We start from the raw sequence: 19,272 nt of genomic DNA, 5'->3' as shown, positions 1-19,272 counted from the left end.
CAAACCACAGCCATGGTAAAATCAGCTGATTTCTCCTCAACCTATTTAGTGCCATGAAAATGGGTTTATTTTGACCATGGCCCATCATATAATTAGATACTCATCCGACCCTAATGATGGATTACATTTACTGATTAAGCCAAACCAGAGTTATGGGTAATTGACTTCTCCTCAACATATTTGCTGCAATGAAAATGGGTTAACTTTGACCATGTCCCACCCAATAATTATATTTTAACAAATCTCGCTTATGGATTACATTAAGATTCTCATCACTGAGGTGTAGTGTCTAACCCTTGCATTTTATTTTTTTAAGTCATTTCACAAAGAAAATTCTAGTATGTTAGAGCAGTAAAATGGGATCATCCATAAAAAGATTTGATTAATTTTAAACAGTTGTATGCATTTTTAGGGATACATATGCAAAAGTGTATCATGAAAGGACACAGAATTTATCAAACATTACTGGGTTATTAGATATATTTTACTCACTCATTTATTGGAAATATCTGAATGGTTGAGACATCAATGTTAAAAGATTAATCTAACTATATGAGTTGTTTATATACTATGATGTTATATGAAATTGATGATAGGCGAGCTAGAAATCAAATACCAGGTTGCATGGAACAACAAAATGGACGGACATTGGATCTACTCATCCCCCAATTTGACTCTATAGCATAACACCAATTCATAATAAAGATATGAATCTCAGCTTTCCAAAAAACTCAAAACCATGCTCTGACTCAGCATAGGTGTTTCACAATGTCTAAGAAACTAGGACTATATTTCCAAGCAAAAAATAATGTTATCAAACAGAAATCTGATCAATCAATCTGACCAATTATTAAATTGGCAATAGGGATCAGATATGGTCCAGTTTTGAAACTATGTTTAACTTTAATTTTTAAGTATATATATTGTATTTGGCATGAGTTGACATTGCTGCCTTGCCTTTACAAAAAAATAAACTAGTACTAGGGCAGAGCTTGTTTTAGATTTATATATTTTTAAGCAACAATTTGTAACTATTATAGTAATATAAAAAGATAAACATGCTGAGAGGGAGAGAGAACAAATCAAGCAGATTGACAGAGAGGCATGGAGAGAGAAAGAGAGACAACGTGAGGTATATATAGAGAGGTGAGGTGAGAGCACACGAGAGGGGGAGATAGATGGAAAGATAACCACAATGAGGCATAGAGATCATGGAAATGTATGTGGCCGTCAAGTCAACCACACATTCCAAATCTCGTTAATAGTTAATTGATATGATGTATTAATAATGAAATACACGAATACATGATAAAACATAGTGAATATGACGAGATCATAAAACATACATCACTAGTCTTATAGTACATATTCCAAATATTTCTATTCAAATGACATATATAAGGAAATCAAGTATCCGAACAGAACAACACTATCTTGTCTCACTCATATGATGACTATGCCAAGTATCATAGCCATCCATATGGACATAATAAAGATAACTAGTGTGTGTATTTAACAAAAATACTTCACTAAATTGATCCATATGAATCCCTAAAAGGTACTACATCCCAATATGTCATTCAAGTTGATTCATGTCATGGTTATATAAGGGGTACTTAGACATAAGAAACCGTAGACATGGTGTATGGACGATTATACTTTAATTATTGCATATGAGTCCCTAATTGATATAACCCAGAAGCTCATTTTCTGAGGCCCATTGGCAAGTTGTGGCCCAAGAAGGAGATTCTTCTAGAACTGACAGGATCTGCAGAAATATACCTAGGGCCCCTAAAAAATGCTCTGACAGAATTTTCTCTGACAAGATCTTCTGACATGATTATCTCTGACAGGATTTTATCTGACAATATCTTCTGACAAAATCCTCTGCCAGATTCTTCTTCTGCCAGGATCTTTGCTCTAACTTGTCAGATCTGCATATCTTCTGTTTTATTCCATCAGGATCTTCTTGAGCCACACAAATATCTCGTGATAGCTTCTACAGGCCCCAGAATCTGCAGGATATCTCTGCTCAAGCCTAGTAGGCTGCTTATCCTCTGTTTTAGCTTGTCAGAATTGCTTTTTTCTATGTTTTGACTTGTCTTGTCATGGGTACAGTCATTATGGACGACCATGCACTTGTCGTGGCCTATAGAAGCCCCCCATGTACCCCTCAATGGGCATTATTGAAAACTATTGTCTTGTTCAAACTTTTGGTTCTCCCCTCTGAGTGTTCTCTTTGTTAGAGAGTGCCTTTGTGCTTGTGGATTCAAGTACAACCCCTTCTGGATTTAAGGGTTGGAGAGCCTAGTTCTATGGATTCAGGACTTAGCTCCTTCAAGTAGAGCAAGGTTTGTGGATTCAAGTCCTGTTCCTACATCGTTCGTGTACTAAGGCTGTGTCACTAATCATGGAATTCTAAACAATCTTAATTCAGGTGCAGAAAAAAAGTTCACGATTGAGTGAATAAGATGGGGTCCTTTGCCCTTGGCATAAGAGGAGACAACTCAAGGAAGACAGTGTGATGAAGCATTTGGCCAAGGCAGTAGAATATTTCTATGATGATTTATGAATGTGTCATTACTAACTCAAATGACCAAATAGGTTTGATGATTGACCATACCCTTAGTCGTCCTAAGAGTGTCAAGTGGATGCGCCATGGATTGTGTGATACATCTAGAAGTTGCACACTTAATTAGCTAAACACGTCTTATTATAGGATTTAACAAATCATGGATTAGGTCCATGTGTAGATGATTTTATCAATAGTTCTATAGACGTTGTTTGATTTTGTTCAGGTTGTTTTCTCTACATCAAGGCCATTGAAACCAGCAATGGATAGTTGTGTTGTTAGGATCATATTATGTTTGTACATTTTTATTGGGTTGGGTTGTTGATCCAATCAATCTTACATCAAATCTAAAATCATTTGTTAATGAAATTAAGGTGGCTAATAAAACCATCATTCATGATACAGAGTGATGGGAAATCTCATGATTACAATGTTTTCAAGTGTGGCCGCCATTATCATTCTCTCTAAACCTGTCATCTAGAAGGGTCTAGCCTTGCAGAGGTGAACCATTCTAAGATGAATTTTCCTACGACTTGATGTATGCATCTATAAAAAGTACACCTATGTGAAGTTTAATATATGAGAAAGTGTTTCCTCATTTTTATAACTGATTCATCTTCTTCTTATACATCTCTCGTTTCATGATGCTCTTCTGAATCTACGACTCATGATACATGACTATATTGTGTCTTCCTCTTTTTCACTGAACTATCTTTCTAGATCCACATACAAATAGAAATAAAACTTTTCCAATATAATTTTTTATCTATGAAATAACTGTTGGAAAGTTCTCAAAATTTTCGTGAAAATCTTGAAACACCATGTTACATTTGGGAAAGTTCAATATAAAATTGGGTTTAATATTGTGGACAATTTTTTTCATTCAATCACTCACATAAAATAAATGACTAAATAAAAGTGACAATATATAAAATAAATGATGGCATGCATTATTTTATTGGATATTGTGCACTAAATGATGATAAAGTAATATTTAGATGCATGATAATCTCAAATTTAGGTGTTTTAATTTCTTCATTGGTAATTGAGATTATTTAATAAAAATTATATTTAACTGTACTTACTTAAGAATATTTAGTTAGAGATGAGTATGGATCGTCTACACATGGAACGATGATTAAGGATTTAATTTTCTAACTGTAGTGATTACAATAGGAGAGATAGAGATATCGAGGAAATATGAGAACACAATAGGTGAGATAGTGATATCGAGGAAATATAAGTAGACTTATGGGAAGTGTTACAGGAATAAGGTGGATGATGCGATGAATACTGTAGTGATCGAATGCGCGAAAGATATGATGACAAAGATAGAGATGAGATAATGGGAACGTAAGTAATTCAAATGATAAATGACAACTTGATAAAAAACTATAATTATGATATTGATGATGTCGGGACAGAAACAACGTAAGGCGAAGACACTTGCCTTGGATCCTTACGTCCCACTAGGATCACGGCAATTTGCGAGTGCCGGTAAGTTCCCCCTCTTCTCTTATGCTTCTTCCCATACGCCCAAGACACCAAGAACACACTTGATGGATCTCATAACTCACTATCTTTCAGTCAATCCACACAAGTATGAAGCAAGTTCAAGATAAATTTCACAGTGATCCATACCTCTATGTACAGATCATAGGATAGAAAGAAGAGGAGAAGACAAAGCAGTGCTGAAAATTTCAGCTCAACCGGAGTTGTAGATCAAAAGCTATGGCCGTTTGAAGTTGAAGAAATCTCAGTCCTTGAAATTTCTCTCTCCTCATCATCATCGTTTTTCGTGCCAGTTGACTTCCTGTTTTGTGTTCTGCACTTTTCGTATTTCATGTGGCACTTTTCGTATTCCATACCGCGTGCACCTAGGAAGAAAAAGACAAAAGAGAGAAAAAAGAAAGAAAAAAAGAAAGAAGGAAAGATTCCTCGCATCTAACGTGGTGGTGTGTCAGCGCGTGCCACATCAACGCGTGCCCCTTTTTTCTCCTCTTAAGGGGAGCCACGTGCGCGCCATGTGTACACATGGCCTCGTGTGGCATGGCCATGTCACTCACCGATCTACCAAGAAAATAATAAAATGAAAAGCATTTTTTGTCTTTTCTCCCTTGGCCCACACGCATTTATTGCAAAAATGGCTTCTTTTTTTTCATTTGTCCACGACACCCCCTACGCCAGAAATTCGAATATTGATTTGTCAGTTATAATTGCAATCATGGCTTCGCAAATCCTGAAGCCATGATTGCTTGACAGAGTTATTAACTCAATTCATGATTGGTTGTTGCCAATCATCATAATCACTTCTCATTCGTTGCCGTTAGACTAATCGAACGGCGTCACGCGGTGGCAAAATAAAGGGCTAAAAATATTTTTAAATCCATATTAATTAAAATAAAATCCCAAAAAATTCATATAAATATATATTTTGACTTAGAAAATCATATATTTCCAAATTTAATGTCAAAAAATCCATAAAATATATTCAATCTAAAAAATTATATTCTTTTAAAATCTTTTATTAGAGAAATTAAAAAATGCACAAAATGTAGAAAATTTTGAAATTCATTCTAGAAATAGATTTAATAACTTTAAGCTTGATAAAATGCAAGTATAAGTAATTTAATGCAGATAAACATGTAAATATGATCATATAAGGTTCTAAAAAGGCATGTAATCAATGCACGATATGAATGTATGTTATTATCACCTTCATGCTAAGTAACTTGCATGGTTTTCTGTATTGGTAGATGTTTGATGAGAGTGCACTTGATCACTCAGATACGAAGGCAAATACTCGATATATTAAGATGTTCTTAAGAGACAACATGGTGTTGCCTAGTCTCTGTGAAGGTTTTAAAACCAAGACTAATATTTGAGATATTAAAATGTTATTAAGAGACAACATGGTGTTGCCTAATCTTTGTGAAGTTTTTAACTATCTTGAGTTTCACTTCACACATGATTAGGGTATATGGCAAAATAAGGGCCTGATTGATTGTACATGGACATACTGGACCAGTAACGTGCCTATCTTTGCTGGGACACTGGATTTACTTTAATTTTTTTGGCAAAGGAGTATTCGTTAATAAATGTGGCAGTGTCCCCAATAATTTTACAATTAGTATATGCTTCTGGCATCCAAATACATGTCCTAGGTAAAAGCTATTATGCCTTGATACATTTACAAAAGGAATTTGAAAAGTTGAATCAAGAATCAATGATTTCATATTACTTCATCCCGACAACATATTCTCGTGTTGTTGAGAAATCATCTTACAATAAACTCTTACAAACATTATACTTTTCATGAACATTCAACGACACTAGAAGTGTAATCAAAGGCTTGTTCAATATGCTTATTCTGATTCCTATCATTTTCATACAATTTTTCCAGTGAATTTTTTAGTATTTCCCTGATGTGGGAACTAGAAGTTTAAACAAAGATTAATTATATATCTCCATGCATTAACACAATAACATGCACTCTAGTGTTCCCACATAATAGAACACTGAAAAAATTTCCCTTTGAGAAAATAGAAGTTTATTCAAAGATTAATTATAAGTTGAATCATACATCACTATAAGTGTAAACAAATAATTTACAGTCAAGTGTTTCCACATTAGAGAAACACTAAAAAAAATCATTTTGAGAAAATAGAAGTTTAATCAGAGAATAATTAGAAGTTGAACCATGCATAACTCTATATTAACACAATACTATACAATCAAGTGTTCCCACATAAGAGAAACACTAAACAAATTTCAATTTGAGTAAATAGAACTTTAATCTAAGGATAAATAATTAGAAGTTGAATTATTCATAACTCTTTATTAACAAATATTTTACGATCAAGTATTTCCCACAAGAGAAACACTTAACAAACTTCCACTTTGGAAAAAATAGAAGTTTAATGAAATAATAATGAGAAGTTGAATTACACATAACTCTATATTGACAAATAATTTACAGTCAAGTGTTCCCACAGAAGAGAGAGACTAAAAAACTTTCACTTTGAGAAAAAATAGAAGTTTAAAAGAATAATTAGAAGTTGAATTACACATAACTCTATATTAACAAATAATTTACAATCAAGTGTTCCCACACAAGAGAGAGAAATACTAAACAAAATTCCACTTTGAGAAAATTGTAAGAAAAATATAAGAAAAAATAACAGTGTATTGCTCATTAGCTTAGAACACTGTCTTGCATTATACTTATCAACGATGAACACAAATCAACCAAAGTTTTTGAGATAATTCACAAACTTTATACAAAACTGGGGGTTTGCCCAAAACGTTGAACTGTTCATCCGTTCACGAACGATTAAATTCTTTAAAATCTATCATCTGGGTTCGTGGGCATTTTTCTACTGGAGATTTGATGGGTCCCTTGCTGACAGGAAAACCCAGAAAGACATTCAAAGATCATTGCGAACTAGGGTTTTAAGCCTCCCCAGAGGACGAACTAGAGAGAGAGGGAGGAAGGAAAATCGAGTTCTAAGATCCATGGCATGCGAAATGCGTTGTTTTGCTCTCTGATTCGACGGCGGAGGCCAGCAAACGACGTGGGTATCGCTTACATTTGTTCATCCCTTCCTGGGTTTTCGTCTGATATGGGGGCCGACGAGGGAAGCAAGCTCGATGAGTACACCATCGTTAAGGAGGGGGAAGCGGAGATCCTCATGCACCGTAGTAACAGCGTCTTTTACAACAAAACCCAGGTTTTTATCTCTTTCGACCGTCGTTTCTGCCGTAGTTTCATCGATTTTGATGTCTTTTTCTTGTCTATTTCGTGATTTTCTGTCTGAAATTTCGGTGTTTTTACATTACCGGGGATGCGTTTTGTGTTTGTGAATTGAATTCATGGCTGAATGGTTGTGGCTTTCTTTGATAGCGTAATTTTGACTATTCTTTCTCGTGGATTGCGATTATTGTTGTGTATTCTGTTAATTGCTGGTTGAGGTATCGGTGTTCATACAGTTCTGAGGCTGTTTTTTTTTTAATTGAATGAATGGTCGAATGCTTATGGCCTCACGGGTAATTTTACTTTGAGTTTTCTTTCTCAGGTACTGACAGTATTGTTTCTCCATTTCTGTGAATTTCTGGTTGATGTTTGGGTGTTCTTCCATTTGTTGGGCTGGGTTTCTTTTGTCAATTGAATTCCTGGTTAAATGCTCGGGGTACTTATTGTAGACGTGTTTTTATCATCCTTTCTCGTTTATTAACATTACCTTTTGTCTTTTCTGTGAGTTGCTAATTTTGTTTTAACCATTGAATTCTTGATCAAATCGGTGTTTCAATCACATATAACGTAATTTTAACTGTGAAATCATATATCCTTTATGGCATTGCCTTGTATTTCTCCAAACTTTCATCGTGTTGGGCATCTTTCTTTGTCTGTTCTGTAAATTGCGGGCTTAAATTTCGACGTTAGTACATTTCTGGAGTTGTTTTTCTTTGTCGGGAATTCATGGTAATATATTGTGACATTGATTGGCGACGTAACTTTGACAGTTCTTTCTCGTGTATTACCGTTATACTTGGGTATTATGTGATTTGCTGTCCAAAATCTTGGTGTTATTCAATCGAATAGGGTTTTCTTTTGTCGTTTGATCATTCGTGATCATTCAATCGAATTCGTGATCTACTTCGTGTAGCCTTAAATTTTGATTGTTTTTTTCTGATGTATTGACGTTGTTCTTGTCTATTACGTGTTTTGAGCCCGAAATTTTATAGTCCGTACGTATCTAGGACCGATTTAGGTTTGTCGCAGTTGATTATTAATCATTCAATGGAATTCATGGTTCAATGCTGGTTAACATAATTTTGAGTGTTCCTTCATTTCTATCAACATAACTTTGTCTTTTCTGTAGATTGCTGTCCAAAGTTTTCATATTATTACGTAATGAGGGATAGTTTTCTTTTGTCGTTGTCAATTCGTGATCCGAAAATTGAATATCATGAACAAGTGCCTTTTGTAATCATCGCTAACTTTATTTTGACTGTTCTTATTTTCTCTATTCCGTGCATTTCTGTTTGATATTCTGTATCCGTACATTGTCAACCATTCTATTGAATTCATGATCGAATGTTTGTTGCAATAATGTTGACGTAATTTTGGGTGTTCTTTCTCGTAAATTAACATTCATCTGGGTCAAAAAATAGATCTAGAAGCCCTGAAAACGAAGTTTTAAAGCCCTCCTTTGGTTAAAAACTCAGGTTAACAACAGAGACATGTCGATCGCTGTGTTGAGAACATTCATATCTCGGCGCAAAGAGGAGCATGGTGAATACTTAACAAAAAAGCGGAGGGCGAAGACGAAGGTTCATGAAGAGAAGCCTTCCTCCGCACAGAAAGAAGGTGATGCTCAGGAGGAAGAACCCAACGGGGTGGCTGAGAAAGATGGAGCACACGCATCGGAAGGATCATCTAATGAGAATGGTGGGGGTCATTTTTCGGAGCTGAAAGAGCCCAGAGTTCTGGAGGTATTCATATACAGAATCTTCATGATGTCATGTTATCTAATGAGAATTATATCTAGAGGGAGATACATTTGGGGAGAGGTAGAGAGAGAGGTGGAAAGGAGAGAGGAGAAGGACACTGTGGATAAGTAGAGATGCAATATAGATAGTGAGAGAAGCAGATATATGTACACGTATATTGAGAGGAAGGGAGAGAGAGAAGGATAAAGTTATCAAGAGAGAGAATTATAGAATCTGATGAGAATTATCTTTACCGAGATGGAAGAACCCAGAGTTCTAGAGATTCTTCTTCATAGGATCTTTGTGAAGTAATATAGTCTCATGAAAAACAGGGTCTGCGAACACCGTCCTGGAGGACGATGACGATCTGACAATGATTGTTTGCCTTCGTCATTGTCATTCCTCTTCCTGGGATGATGCCGATAATGGCAAAGTTGTTATCATCCTCGTCATTTGTGTGCAGGCATGATTGTGCAGATAACAAAGACTATGACTCGATCATCTTTCATATCCTAGCTGCAGATGATGAAGATGAATATGCGGAAGGATGAGGACTTAATATTTTCATTGCCTGCCATTCCTAGAGTAGAAATCATGCCCTTATTGATCAGATCAACCAGGCGATCAGATCATTACCTTTCAATTTTTGTTCAATCAAAACTCCTGATCAATCAATGAATGATAGATCATGAGAGAGAGAGATTAACCAGGTCAGCCACTTGGCAATGGCAAACTGGACCGATCAATTCATCAATTCATTCCAATTGCTGGGCTGATGATAAGGTTCTCCCGAGAACCTATCATGAGAAGAAGAGAAGGAAGCATCAGTCAGCTCGTGTGGCATTCCAGGCATATGCTGATACAAACACTTAGATGGGAGGATCAGGAAGTCTATAAATAAAGGGGCAGGAGCTGGGAAAAGAAAGTCTATATCATTTCCTCTCAATCCTAGTGGAGGGAAGAGTCGATCCGACTCATCCTGGCGCTCTACATCTTTCCGTCTCATCAACAACATTCTAATCTACCAATTCGTGTATTTGTACATTTGGAATTCACTCTTGATTTATACTTCTATTTTGGGAAATCTTGAAGATTTTTGCTTTCAGAATTGCTAACCCGTTTCGATCCATCCACGATCGTAACAGCTGATTGGATGATCTACTATCAGTCAGCTCTCTTGAGCCGATCTGGTTGATGGATAGATCATGATCAGGACATTCTGATCAAACCAATCGGGCAATGAAGTCAGGATTTGGGCTCTCTGATCGATCAAGATTTTGACTAATACCAATCTTACTGGTTCAATTCAATTGCCGTCCCCTATTGAGTATTCTGGGAGTCATATCTAAGGTTCTAGCTCTCATATTATTTGGTGCGCAGGCATTGGCTGCCTCTGGACTGAGATCTCTGAGGTATGCACGGGAAGTGGAAGGAATTGGAAAGATTGTAGCCCTCGACATAGATAAAGGTTCTTGTATTTACCTTCTTATGCCTTATTTTTCGATGGATAGTTCGGATCACATTTGGCTTATATGTTATATTTTATTTCTTGTGGAACAGCCTCTGTTGATGCGTGCAAGAAGAATATACAGTTTAATGGGTCCCTGGCAGTGTCAAAGGTTGAAGCCCATGAAGCTGATGCTCGAGTGTATATGCTTACTCATCCTAAGGAATTCGATGTGGTAACAATTCTATGCTTTCTTTTTCTCTGTTGAATTAATTCGAGCCATTTGCATCAAATCACTAAACTTGAAAAACTGTGTTGAAATTGTGAGGTGGACCTTGATTGGAGATCATCTAAAAAATCAAATACTCTTTGGTTTCTAGTCGTTTGGCATTCGGCCATGTACATTTTATCAATGGATCGCCTTTGACCATCTCAGTATTTATTCTGAGAGAGCGAGGGAAACAGAGGAAGAGAGGAAAAATCTGATTCTAGACTTCTGAGTATTCTTGAAATAGATGACATTTAAATCTTTTATTCATTGTTATTTTACATATTCTCCGCCCCTCGTTGTCTGTGGTTGATGATGTAAAAGACCTTCATTGTTGAGATTGACTTTGATGGATGTTGATGATGACAGAAATTTTCTCAACCTATGCACCGTTGACATTGCCATTAAGACTGCCATTGTCAAATCATTAACCAATTATTGATGTCAGCGTTGGCATCAACTGGACGCGCCAAATCCTAATTGAAATGGGAGTCTGACAGCATCTTCTTCATCAGGTGGACCTCGATCCTTATGGATCACCGTCTGTATTCTTAGACTCAGCAATTCAGTGCGTTGCCGACGGTGGTTTATTGATGTGCACTGCTACAGATCTCGCCGTGCTCTGTGGTGGAAACGGGGAGGTTTGCTATTCAAAGTAAGATATAAAATCTTTTTAAGTGGTATTTATTCCTTCAACTTCATTAATCATGCCTATAACTTTTTTTCAGATATGGTTCTTACCCACTGAAAGGAAAGTATTGCCATGAAATGGCTCTTAGAATCCTCCTCGCATGCATTGAGGTGCATCTAATTGAAATTTATTAAGTCTATATTCATTGCCCTTAATCCCCTTCTGAAAGTATTTATATTTGCAGAGCCATGCTAATCGCTACAAACGGTACATAGTTCCGGTAGTATCTGTTCAGATGGATTTCTACATAAGGGTTTTTGTCCGTGTATACACGTGAGTCTCTCTCTCTCTCTCTTCTTTTCCATTGAGCTAGGAATCTGGGTGGCCATATGCCGTCTCATGGGTGTCAAGACATCATTAATTTTTTCTTCTACGTGAAATAATCTTTTTAAAAATATTTTGCAGATCTGCAGGTGTTATCAAGAATACTCCGCTGAAACTCTCCTACATCTACCAGTGTATCGGATGCGACTCATTCCATCTGCAACCGCTTGGGAGAATCGCGACAAAAGTAAGAAAGTAATAGGATCCTCCAGGTTGATCACCGATTTCGGATGATCTTTCCTCTTTCTTTAAGAAAAAAAAGGATCCCCAACCTTTGTCAGGGATATTAGCTTCATTTATTCGTATAGTAGTTTCCCTTTAAATGGCTGAAGCCCTCCTTTTCCAACTCAGTAAATTAATTTTTTGCGATATATTATCAAATTCTAAAAAATTATTGAAACTCTAAAATCATTGTGAAGCACGAAGAAATCCAGAATATCATGTCAGTTCATTTGTGCACAATTTACTGAGTTATTTTCTTCGAATAATTTAAAGCATGAAACCTTATATTCATCCTCGAAAGATATAAATATACATAAAAAATACTAGCATGCATGATTGTTTAAAGTTAAGGCTTAGATGATGATAAGTATTATATAAATGCAGAATAAGAATGCATAAATGATGAAAAGTATCATCTCGTATACAAGAAGTTGTTGCAATAGATCAGTCGGGGCCGTTAGCCGTTGTTGTCCTTCTATCATTCTTTCTATTGTTATTCTCCCTTCCAAGATCCGTCCTTCATGGAGATCTCCCTCACGGTTATATCATATAGCTTTTATTATTTTCCTTCTATCATGCATGTTGAATTTCATAATTATTAATTTCTGTTAATTTCCTGATATTCTCATTTTTACCTTTCTTCAAGAATAACAGTGTGAGATATGCCCCTGGCTTTGGCCCTGCTGTTCCCTTGGAGTGCACAGATTGTGGCAAGAAATTCAACATGGGAGGACCGATCTGGTCTGCTCCTATTCACGACTTTGACTGGGTCTCCTCTACTCTGACTGATGTCAGAGCGACGAAGGAACGGTATCCGGCTTATGATAAAATATCTGCTGTGTTGACAACTATATCAGAGGTAGAATTTCTTTTTTCTCTTTTATATTCGTTGAACTTTTACGTAATCCTACATGAATTACTAAGTTTTCTGCATAATTCTTAGACAATAAAGCTTTTATTCAAACCACAACAATTCCTATTTTCAAATTCTGAAACATCCATTAATGGGATAGCTTCCCTTTCCCTAAATCATGATTCAACTTATGAAAAGTTACAATTTCTTTTGAAATGGGATAGTTTTCAATTTCTTTTGAAAATTTTCTATTATCTCTATGTTTGATGAAGTCTTACAGTAGCTACTGAACAATGTGTGTCATTCATTAAAAAGTAAAGCTTTGTATGATGGACTGAGTCGAAAAAGTTACATCCGATACACATCTATGTATTCTATTACATTCCACACAAAGTCAACCCATCCGGAAAAAAGTGTCTAATTAATCTTCGTTGATCTAGTCTTATTAAAGTTACTGATCGTTGCGTATAATTCTCATAGAAAATAAAGGTTTTATAGGAGCCACATCTATTTCTTTCTTTTTTTTTGAAAGCCGAAAGCATCAACTGATTGGTCAGTTTATCTCTCCCTAGATCGCGGTTAAACTGCTATTAACGTTTTAAAAGTCTCTATTTATTCTTTGTTTTGATCTAGTCTTACAACATTACTGTGCATTTTTTAGAATTCTTTATGAACGACGCTTTCATTCAAACCACATCTAGTTCTTTTTTTAAAAAATCTGAGGCGTACAATAATAGGACAGTTTCTATTTCCCTAGATCATGATTGAACTAATAGTATCATCAAAAGAGTTTCTGTTTACTCTCTGTATTTTGATCGAGTCTCACAAAAATTTCTCACCATTGCATATAACTGTTTAAAAAAACGAAGCTTGTGTTCAAAGATTTTATTTGAACCATGTCTATTTCTGCTTTCAAAGCCTGCGGCATCCAGTAATGGTCAGTTTCTCTTGTTCTAGGTCACGATTTGACTTATATTTTTTTATCTAAAAGTTTATACTTAATTCTGTGTTCTGATCTAGCCTTATAAAAGTTACTGAGCATTGCATGTAGATTTCATTAAAAAAATTTCTTATTCGAACCATATCTAGTTCGTTTTTCATAGCTTGACGCATCCATTAATGGGTCATTATTCAAATAATATTATTAACGAAAAGTTTTTTTACTTTATTTTCTGTGTTTTGCAGGAACTGCCAGACGTTCCTCTGTTCTTGAGCTTACACAATTTGTGTGCTACTCTCAAGTGCACTTCCCCCTCAGCTGTAATGTTTCGGTCAGCTGTGGTCAACGCTGGTTTTCGAATTTCTGGTACGCATGTTAATCCTCTGGGCCTCAAGTCTGATGCTCCCATGGATGTGATCTGGGATATAATGCGCTCTTGGGTAATCTCTTCATCTGTTTAACTGAAATAAAGATTATATGGTGTTAGAAGTGTATCTTTGTCATTGCTTGGGATTCCTTTCCCAATATAAGGATGGGGAACCGTCTAGTTTAACCGAATCTGATTTTGTTTAGTTATGTATACTCTAGTGTAGATGGGAAAATCAACAGGATAACTGAGATTGCAGAGTGTGACGCATGAAAGGATTTTTTTTTTTTTCATTTCTTTTTCTTATCCCTATGGAAGGGCAGGGAACACTCGTTTTATCAAGTCTGATGAAAGCAAAATAGTTTTGTTTATTTTGCTTTTTTTTTGAAAGAATGTTTATTTTGCTTTTATCTCCTCACTTTTACCTTCTTTCCATCTCTATCCCTTCCGCACTATATCTTCTTCCTCCAGAGCATTGCGCATTGCTGAGTTATGAGCATAGTCTTCATGAGCCACTTTCAGAAGGATCTGTACAACCTGCATTGCACAGTTCGTTGCCATAGTACACCCTACCATCCCCAAACTGACGGTTGTAGGAGGTTGTCAATCGATCACTGGAATGATACTTGGGATGTTTTGAAGGGAATAAGTTGCAGCAATTCAGCAAATGGGTCGGATGAGCTGAAAATTGCAATATCACATCGTACCATAGTTCCTCTGCACCTCGGCACTCAACGTGGTGTATGGTTGAGACACACCCCCATTCTGTGCTATAGGTCAGCAACAGCTCTTGCAAGACTGGGACCGAGTTCTCGCACTGGCACTAGCTGGTGACGGATAAACAGCAACACGACGTCCAGCTACATCCTGGCAATTGGGTGTATGTTTGGGTCTGACCTACACGATGAAATCGCTCGCCGCTGGCCACAGTAAAAATTATTGGCCCAGTTGATTACCGTTTAAACTTTCAATTGGACTGCTGGATCTATCACTTGTTTCATGTGTCAGCTTCGTCCGTCCCCAGACCCGCAAATGATATGCCGTCATCTCCCCCTGACAACCTGATATGATACCTGCAAGGTACGCTAAACGGCGTCCCGGTACCATATCTAAGCCCTTCTATCAACCCAAAGAGGCCCAGGCCCATGACTTGGGAAAAGTATAAATACAAGGGAAGAAAGCACCAAAGGCAATCAAGAAGTCATCGTGAGTTCCCTTCCTCTATTCTGTTACAGTTCTTGCTTCTCTTCTTCCTCCCTCTTGACCCTTCCTCCCTGTCCTCTCTCACCTGTTGCCGCAGAATTTCCGTCAGCCATCGGACGTCGGCGTCAGGAGATCGACTGCGGCAGTTCCTCTCCTCTCTCTCTCTCTCTCCCTGGATACTTTTCTTCTCTTTCCTTCTAACCACACCTCTCGATCGAGTGACAATTTTAGTACTGTCTGAAACTATTAGAATTGAAGTTTTCAAGAGTTTGTTCGTGGCCAAGAATTACAGATACGATTGTAGATCGTATCACCATCCATGGAGATTCGGAGCTAGTGGTTCTACCAGAAGAAGTTCTAGTGGCTCGTGACTCTCCTTGAGGTATACAAATCTTAATCATGTGGACATGTCTTCCTGACTTAGAATCCATGTGGGACAACGCGTCCACCATTCATCAAGTCTTCCTGGACTTCAATATTAAGAACAAGGCTGCTCTCCATGGAGGGAGTAATGTTAGGGGTCAATCCGTCAGGCCGATACATGATTTACCCAGTTATACCGAGCAGGCCCCTGGGGATTAAACAGAGTGATCTTCTGTTGGCTTTGAGCAGTGTTAGAAAGAAACTGGAGATTGTCTTTTAGAGAGGTGCTTCCCTTGTGTGCGCAGGGGCACGAACTTTGGTCATGGGTTTTTGGGATTCATCAATCGTGGTTTTTTCTATATCCTCTCTATCTTCTAACGATCTCTATCCCTAGTACTACATCAGAATCACTCATATTCCTATTTTGTTGCAGATTATTCAATCTCTATTTCAAAGTTTTGACTGTCTATTTCTCAAAACTAAGCGCAGGATATTTTTATTTTGTTTAGTTTTGAGATTTTTCATTTTCGGTAGTCTTTTTAATATTTTTAATTGTACAAAAAACCTTTAGTCTTGTCATTATATCACCATTCAATCATGGGAACCTAGTTAGACTGTGATTTGAGTGAATTACTTATGGGCCTATGGTGGGCCAGTACTGCTAGACAGCGTCGCCGTCTGGCAGGTTCCTATGGGGATGAAGCCGTGAAATGCTGAACCGGAATGGCTCAGCCCAAACCGGTCCAACCCTAACTGGTTTTGAAAGGGTTGCAGAGGAAACTGAAGAGGCTCCGTCCGTCAACCCTGTGGCATCGATCTCTGGAGAGGTCACCTGAGAACAGCCCTCCCTCATCTCTTTTCTCATTTATTATTTCAAAAAAAAAATCTCTTCTTTTTTTACCTCTCCTTTGGTTCACATGGGAGAGTTCTGTTGTTGTGGTCCTGCTTGATTAAAGATCTGGTTTTTTTGGGAATTCAAGTGGTTTCCTTTGAGCATTTTGTTACCTGTGATTTTCATTTTCTGTAAAACAGAAAATTTTATTTTTTTCTCTTCATTACTCAAGCTGAAAAGACTCCAATAGAAATCCGTTGAATTTAGAATTTACTGTTCATGTGTTCCTGCAGGTTAAGACGCATCCAGTAAAATCCCAACCAGCTGATCAGCCGGGAACGGTGATCCTCTCCAAGGAGCCGAAACTGCAGGTTTTCCTTTTGACCTTTTTAGGGTTCTTAGCAGAACGGGGCAGTGATTCTCTCTTTTTTCATGGTTATCTTTTAAATCCTTCATCGACAAAGAGGCAAACAATGGAGATAGGTTTTAACACATCCGGATGACGTTGACACAAGAAGTTGACTTTGGTTGATGGTTTGCCGATGATGTTGTCAAAGTCAGCAGACGTTGACGTCGTAGTCATCATCAATGATTCATACAAATTTTTTTGTCAACTCCATTGTCATTATTATCTTGCCCGGTTGAGATTGACGTCGGTGGGGTTAATTATATTTTTACTGGAATTCTTTAAAGTTTACCCCATTTATTGACATAAAGCGCCAGCACGTGTGATACCATGTTATCGTCAATGTCAAGTGTCAATCGTAACATCGTTGATGTAGTTGTCATCACCAGCCGCCCTAAATTCGTCTAGGTCATCGTCAACATCATCGATCCTCGTTGACCAGGACATTAAAGGATACCATCCTAGCTAGATAATTTTTTTTCATGGATAATGTTACTCCAAAAAGTTTAAATAATGGAATATATTCCATGTTTAATGATAGTTTCTTGTGTCTTAATTTATTATCTCTGGGTTCTGGGCAGGTTAACTTTGCCCGGGCCGTAGGCTCGCTGAGCAAGGCTCAGGCTAAGAAGGTGGCTCGATTTCTCCCGAACCCAGAGCGGCATTGGGGACCGAAGGTCCGAGCCGGGCGCCAGATCACAAGTAAGCATGCCTCTCTTATGGGGGTTGACCAGATCAATGACAAGGCTGTTGGAGTAATTGAAGAACCTGATAATGGGGAGCCAGACCTTAAAAGACAGAAGATTTAGGAGCCTGCCTCTGAGCCTTGATTAGTGGGAATATTGAGGATCATTCTTCTTCCTCTAACCCCCCCCTCAATCTATTGTCACTGACTAGTTTCAATTGTTTTTCTTATTTTCTATTTATTAATATATAAGGTCATAGACCCACTTTTCTGAAAAAGAGTTGCAATTTTGTGTTTTGAGGTTGAGGTGAGGTCTCTCTGAATGGTGAAGTATTTTATTCTCTCGTGTAATTTTATCTTGTATACAAATTAGAGGATGAAAATATATGATAATATATGAATTATTTTAAGGGGTCTGTCTGTTTGTTTTCCTCCTTTTTTATATTTTTATTTACCCCTGTGTTTCCCAGTCTTTATAAATTGTTTGTTTTCCTCTCCACTCAACCATTAGACCATGTACCCCTCCCTCAATCACTTAATCCGCCTGTAAAATTAATTTACCTACTCTTCTATGATGTTCATTTTTTAAGTACTTCAATTTAGGTCACTGCTGATTCTAATTTATTCCAATTGTAGTTCACATAATCTTTCTTGGTTTATGAATTGTCCAATAAACTATAACAGACAATTGGTAAACGATCTGGTCCGGTCATTACTTTTTTGGCTCAGTACAAACTTTGTGCATTATGGGTTAATGATTATGTAATGTTGAAAATGACTGTGACTCATGGAATTTTGTCATGGTACATATATAGAAGTTTGTAAGTTATTTTAGTTTTGGATATTCACTGCTTTCAAGTCTTATCTTAATTTGTTATCCAACCACTCTAAATTCCACTGTATGTATGTTTAGAACACTGCTGATAGTTTTTACTTTATCAATGATTTAAATATTTTAATAAATTAGTTACTTTTAAAAACATGATGAATTAATGAAAATAGTTCTGATCGCATATCATAGAGAGGTAACATTTTTAGCTAAGCATAGACTCAATAATTCATTTGTCTTTGATTAGTATCATTTTAATGAACTATTTTGTTGATATTTACATAAACTTTGGAAACTTGCCCCAATGCTTTGGCGAAATGGAAGCATATTGTAGAGTATTCTTTCAGCATAACAGAGTTTTGTAAACCTTAGGCAAAATACGAGTAATTAAAATAATGATGGGTTACGAGAACATATTAAAGAATGTTTATTTAATGACATTAGAGAAAAACAAGAAAGACGGCGGTGGCAGAGTGAAGTGAATAAAAAATATATTTAATACCGAATTAAAAATAGTACATTTTGGCCTATCCGTTACATCGATTCATATATAGAGTTTTAAAGAATTGTAAATTGATTTTGTATCCTTTCAATATACCACGCAGAAACCCCCAAAGTAGCAGAAATGATGCTAACAAAACTTTAAACATATCATAATCAATTGTGATTTAATTAATTTCCCTTCCACTTTTTCACTACTTTGATGCCTCTAGGAGGATGATATTGTTCACTTCCTTATGATTCTGCGAAGTGAAGTGAACACCTAATGTCTATGCAT

General features: G+C 36.8%; 1 protein-coding gene across 1 annotated transcript; it reads left to right on the top strand.

Moving 5' to 3' along the window:
- Nucleotides 1–6,965: 6,965 nt before the first annotated feature.
- Nucleotides 6,966–17,943, top strand: LOC144707352 (tRNA (guanine(26)-N(2))-dimethyltransferase 2-like). The gene is made up of 12 exons (XM_078580456.1): nt 6,966–7,302; nt 8,801–9,067; nt 10,445–10,532; nt 10,625–10,746; nt 11,295–11,434; nt 11,508–11,580; nt 11,655–11,743; nt 11,876–11,981; nt 12,663–12,875; nt 14,055–14,249; nt 16,868–16,945; nt 17,562–17,943. The coding sequence occupies exons 1-12, from the start codon at nt 7,093–7,095 to the stop codon at nt 17,787–17,789; spliced, it is 1,809 nt and encodes a 602-aa protein (XP_078436582.1). The 5' UTR covers nt 6,966–7,092; the 3' UTR covers nt 17,790–17,943.
- Nucleotides 17,944–19,272: the final 1,329 nt, after the last annotated feature.

Source organism: Wolffia australiana, chromosome 9, assembly GCF_029677425.1.
Source record: "Wolffia australiana isolate 7733 chromosome 9, ASM2967742v1".
Classification (NCBI taxonomy): Eukaryota; Viridiplantae; Streptophyta; class Magnoliopsida; order Alismatales; family Araceae; genus Wolffia; species Wolffia australiana.
The sequence above is the reverse complement of the archived record's forward strand: the minus strand, read 5'-3'. Positions and strand labels throughout refer to the sequence as shown.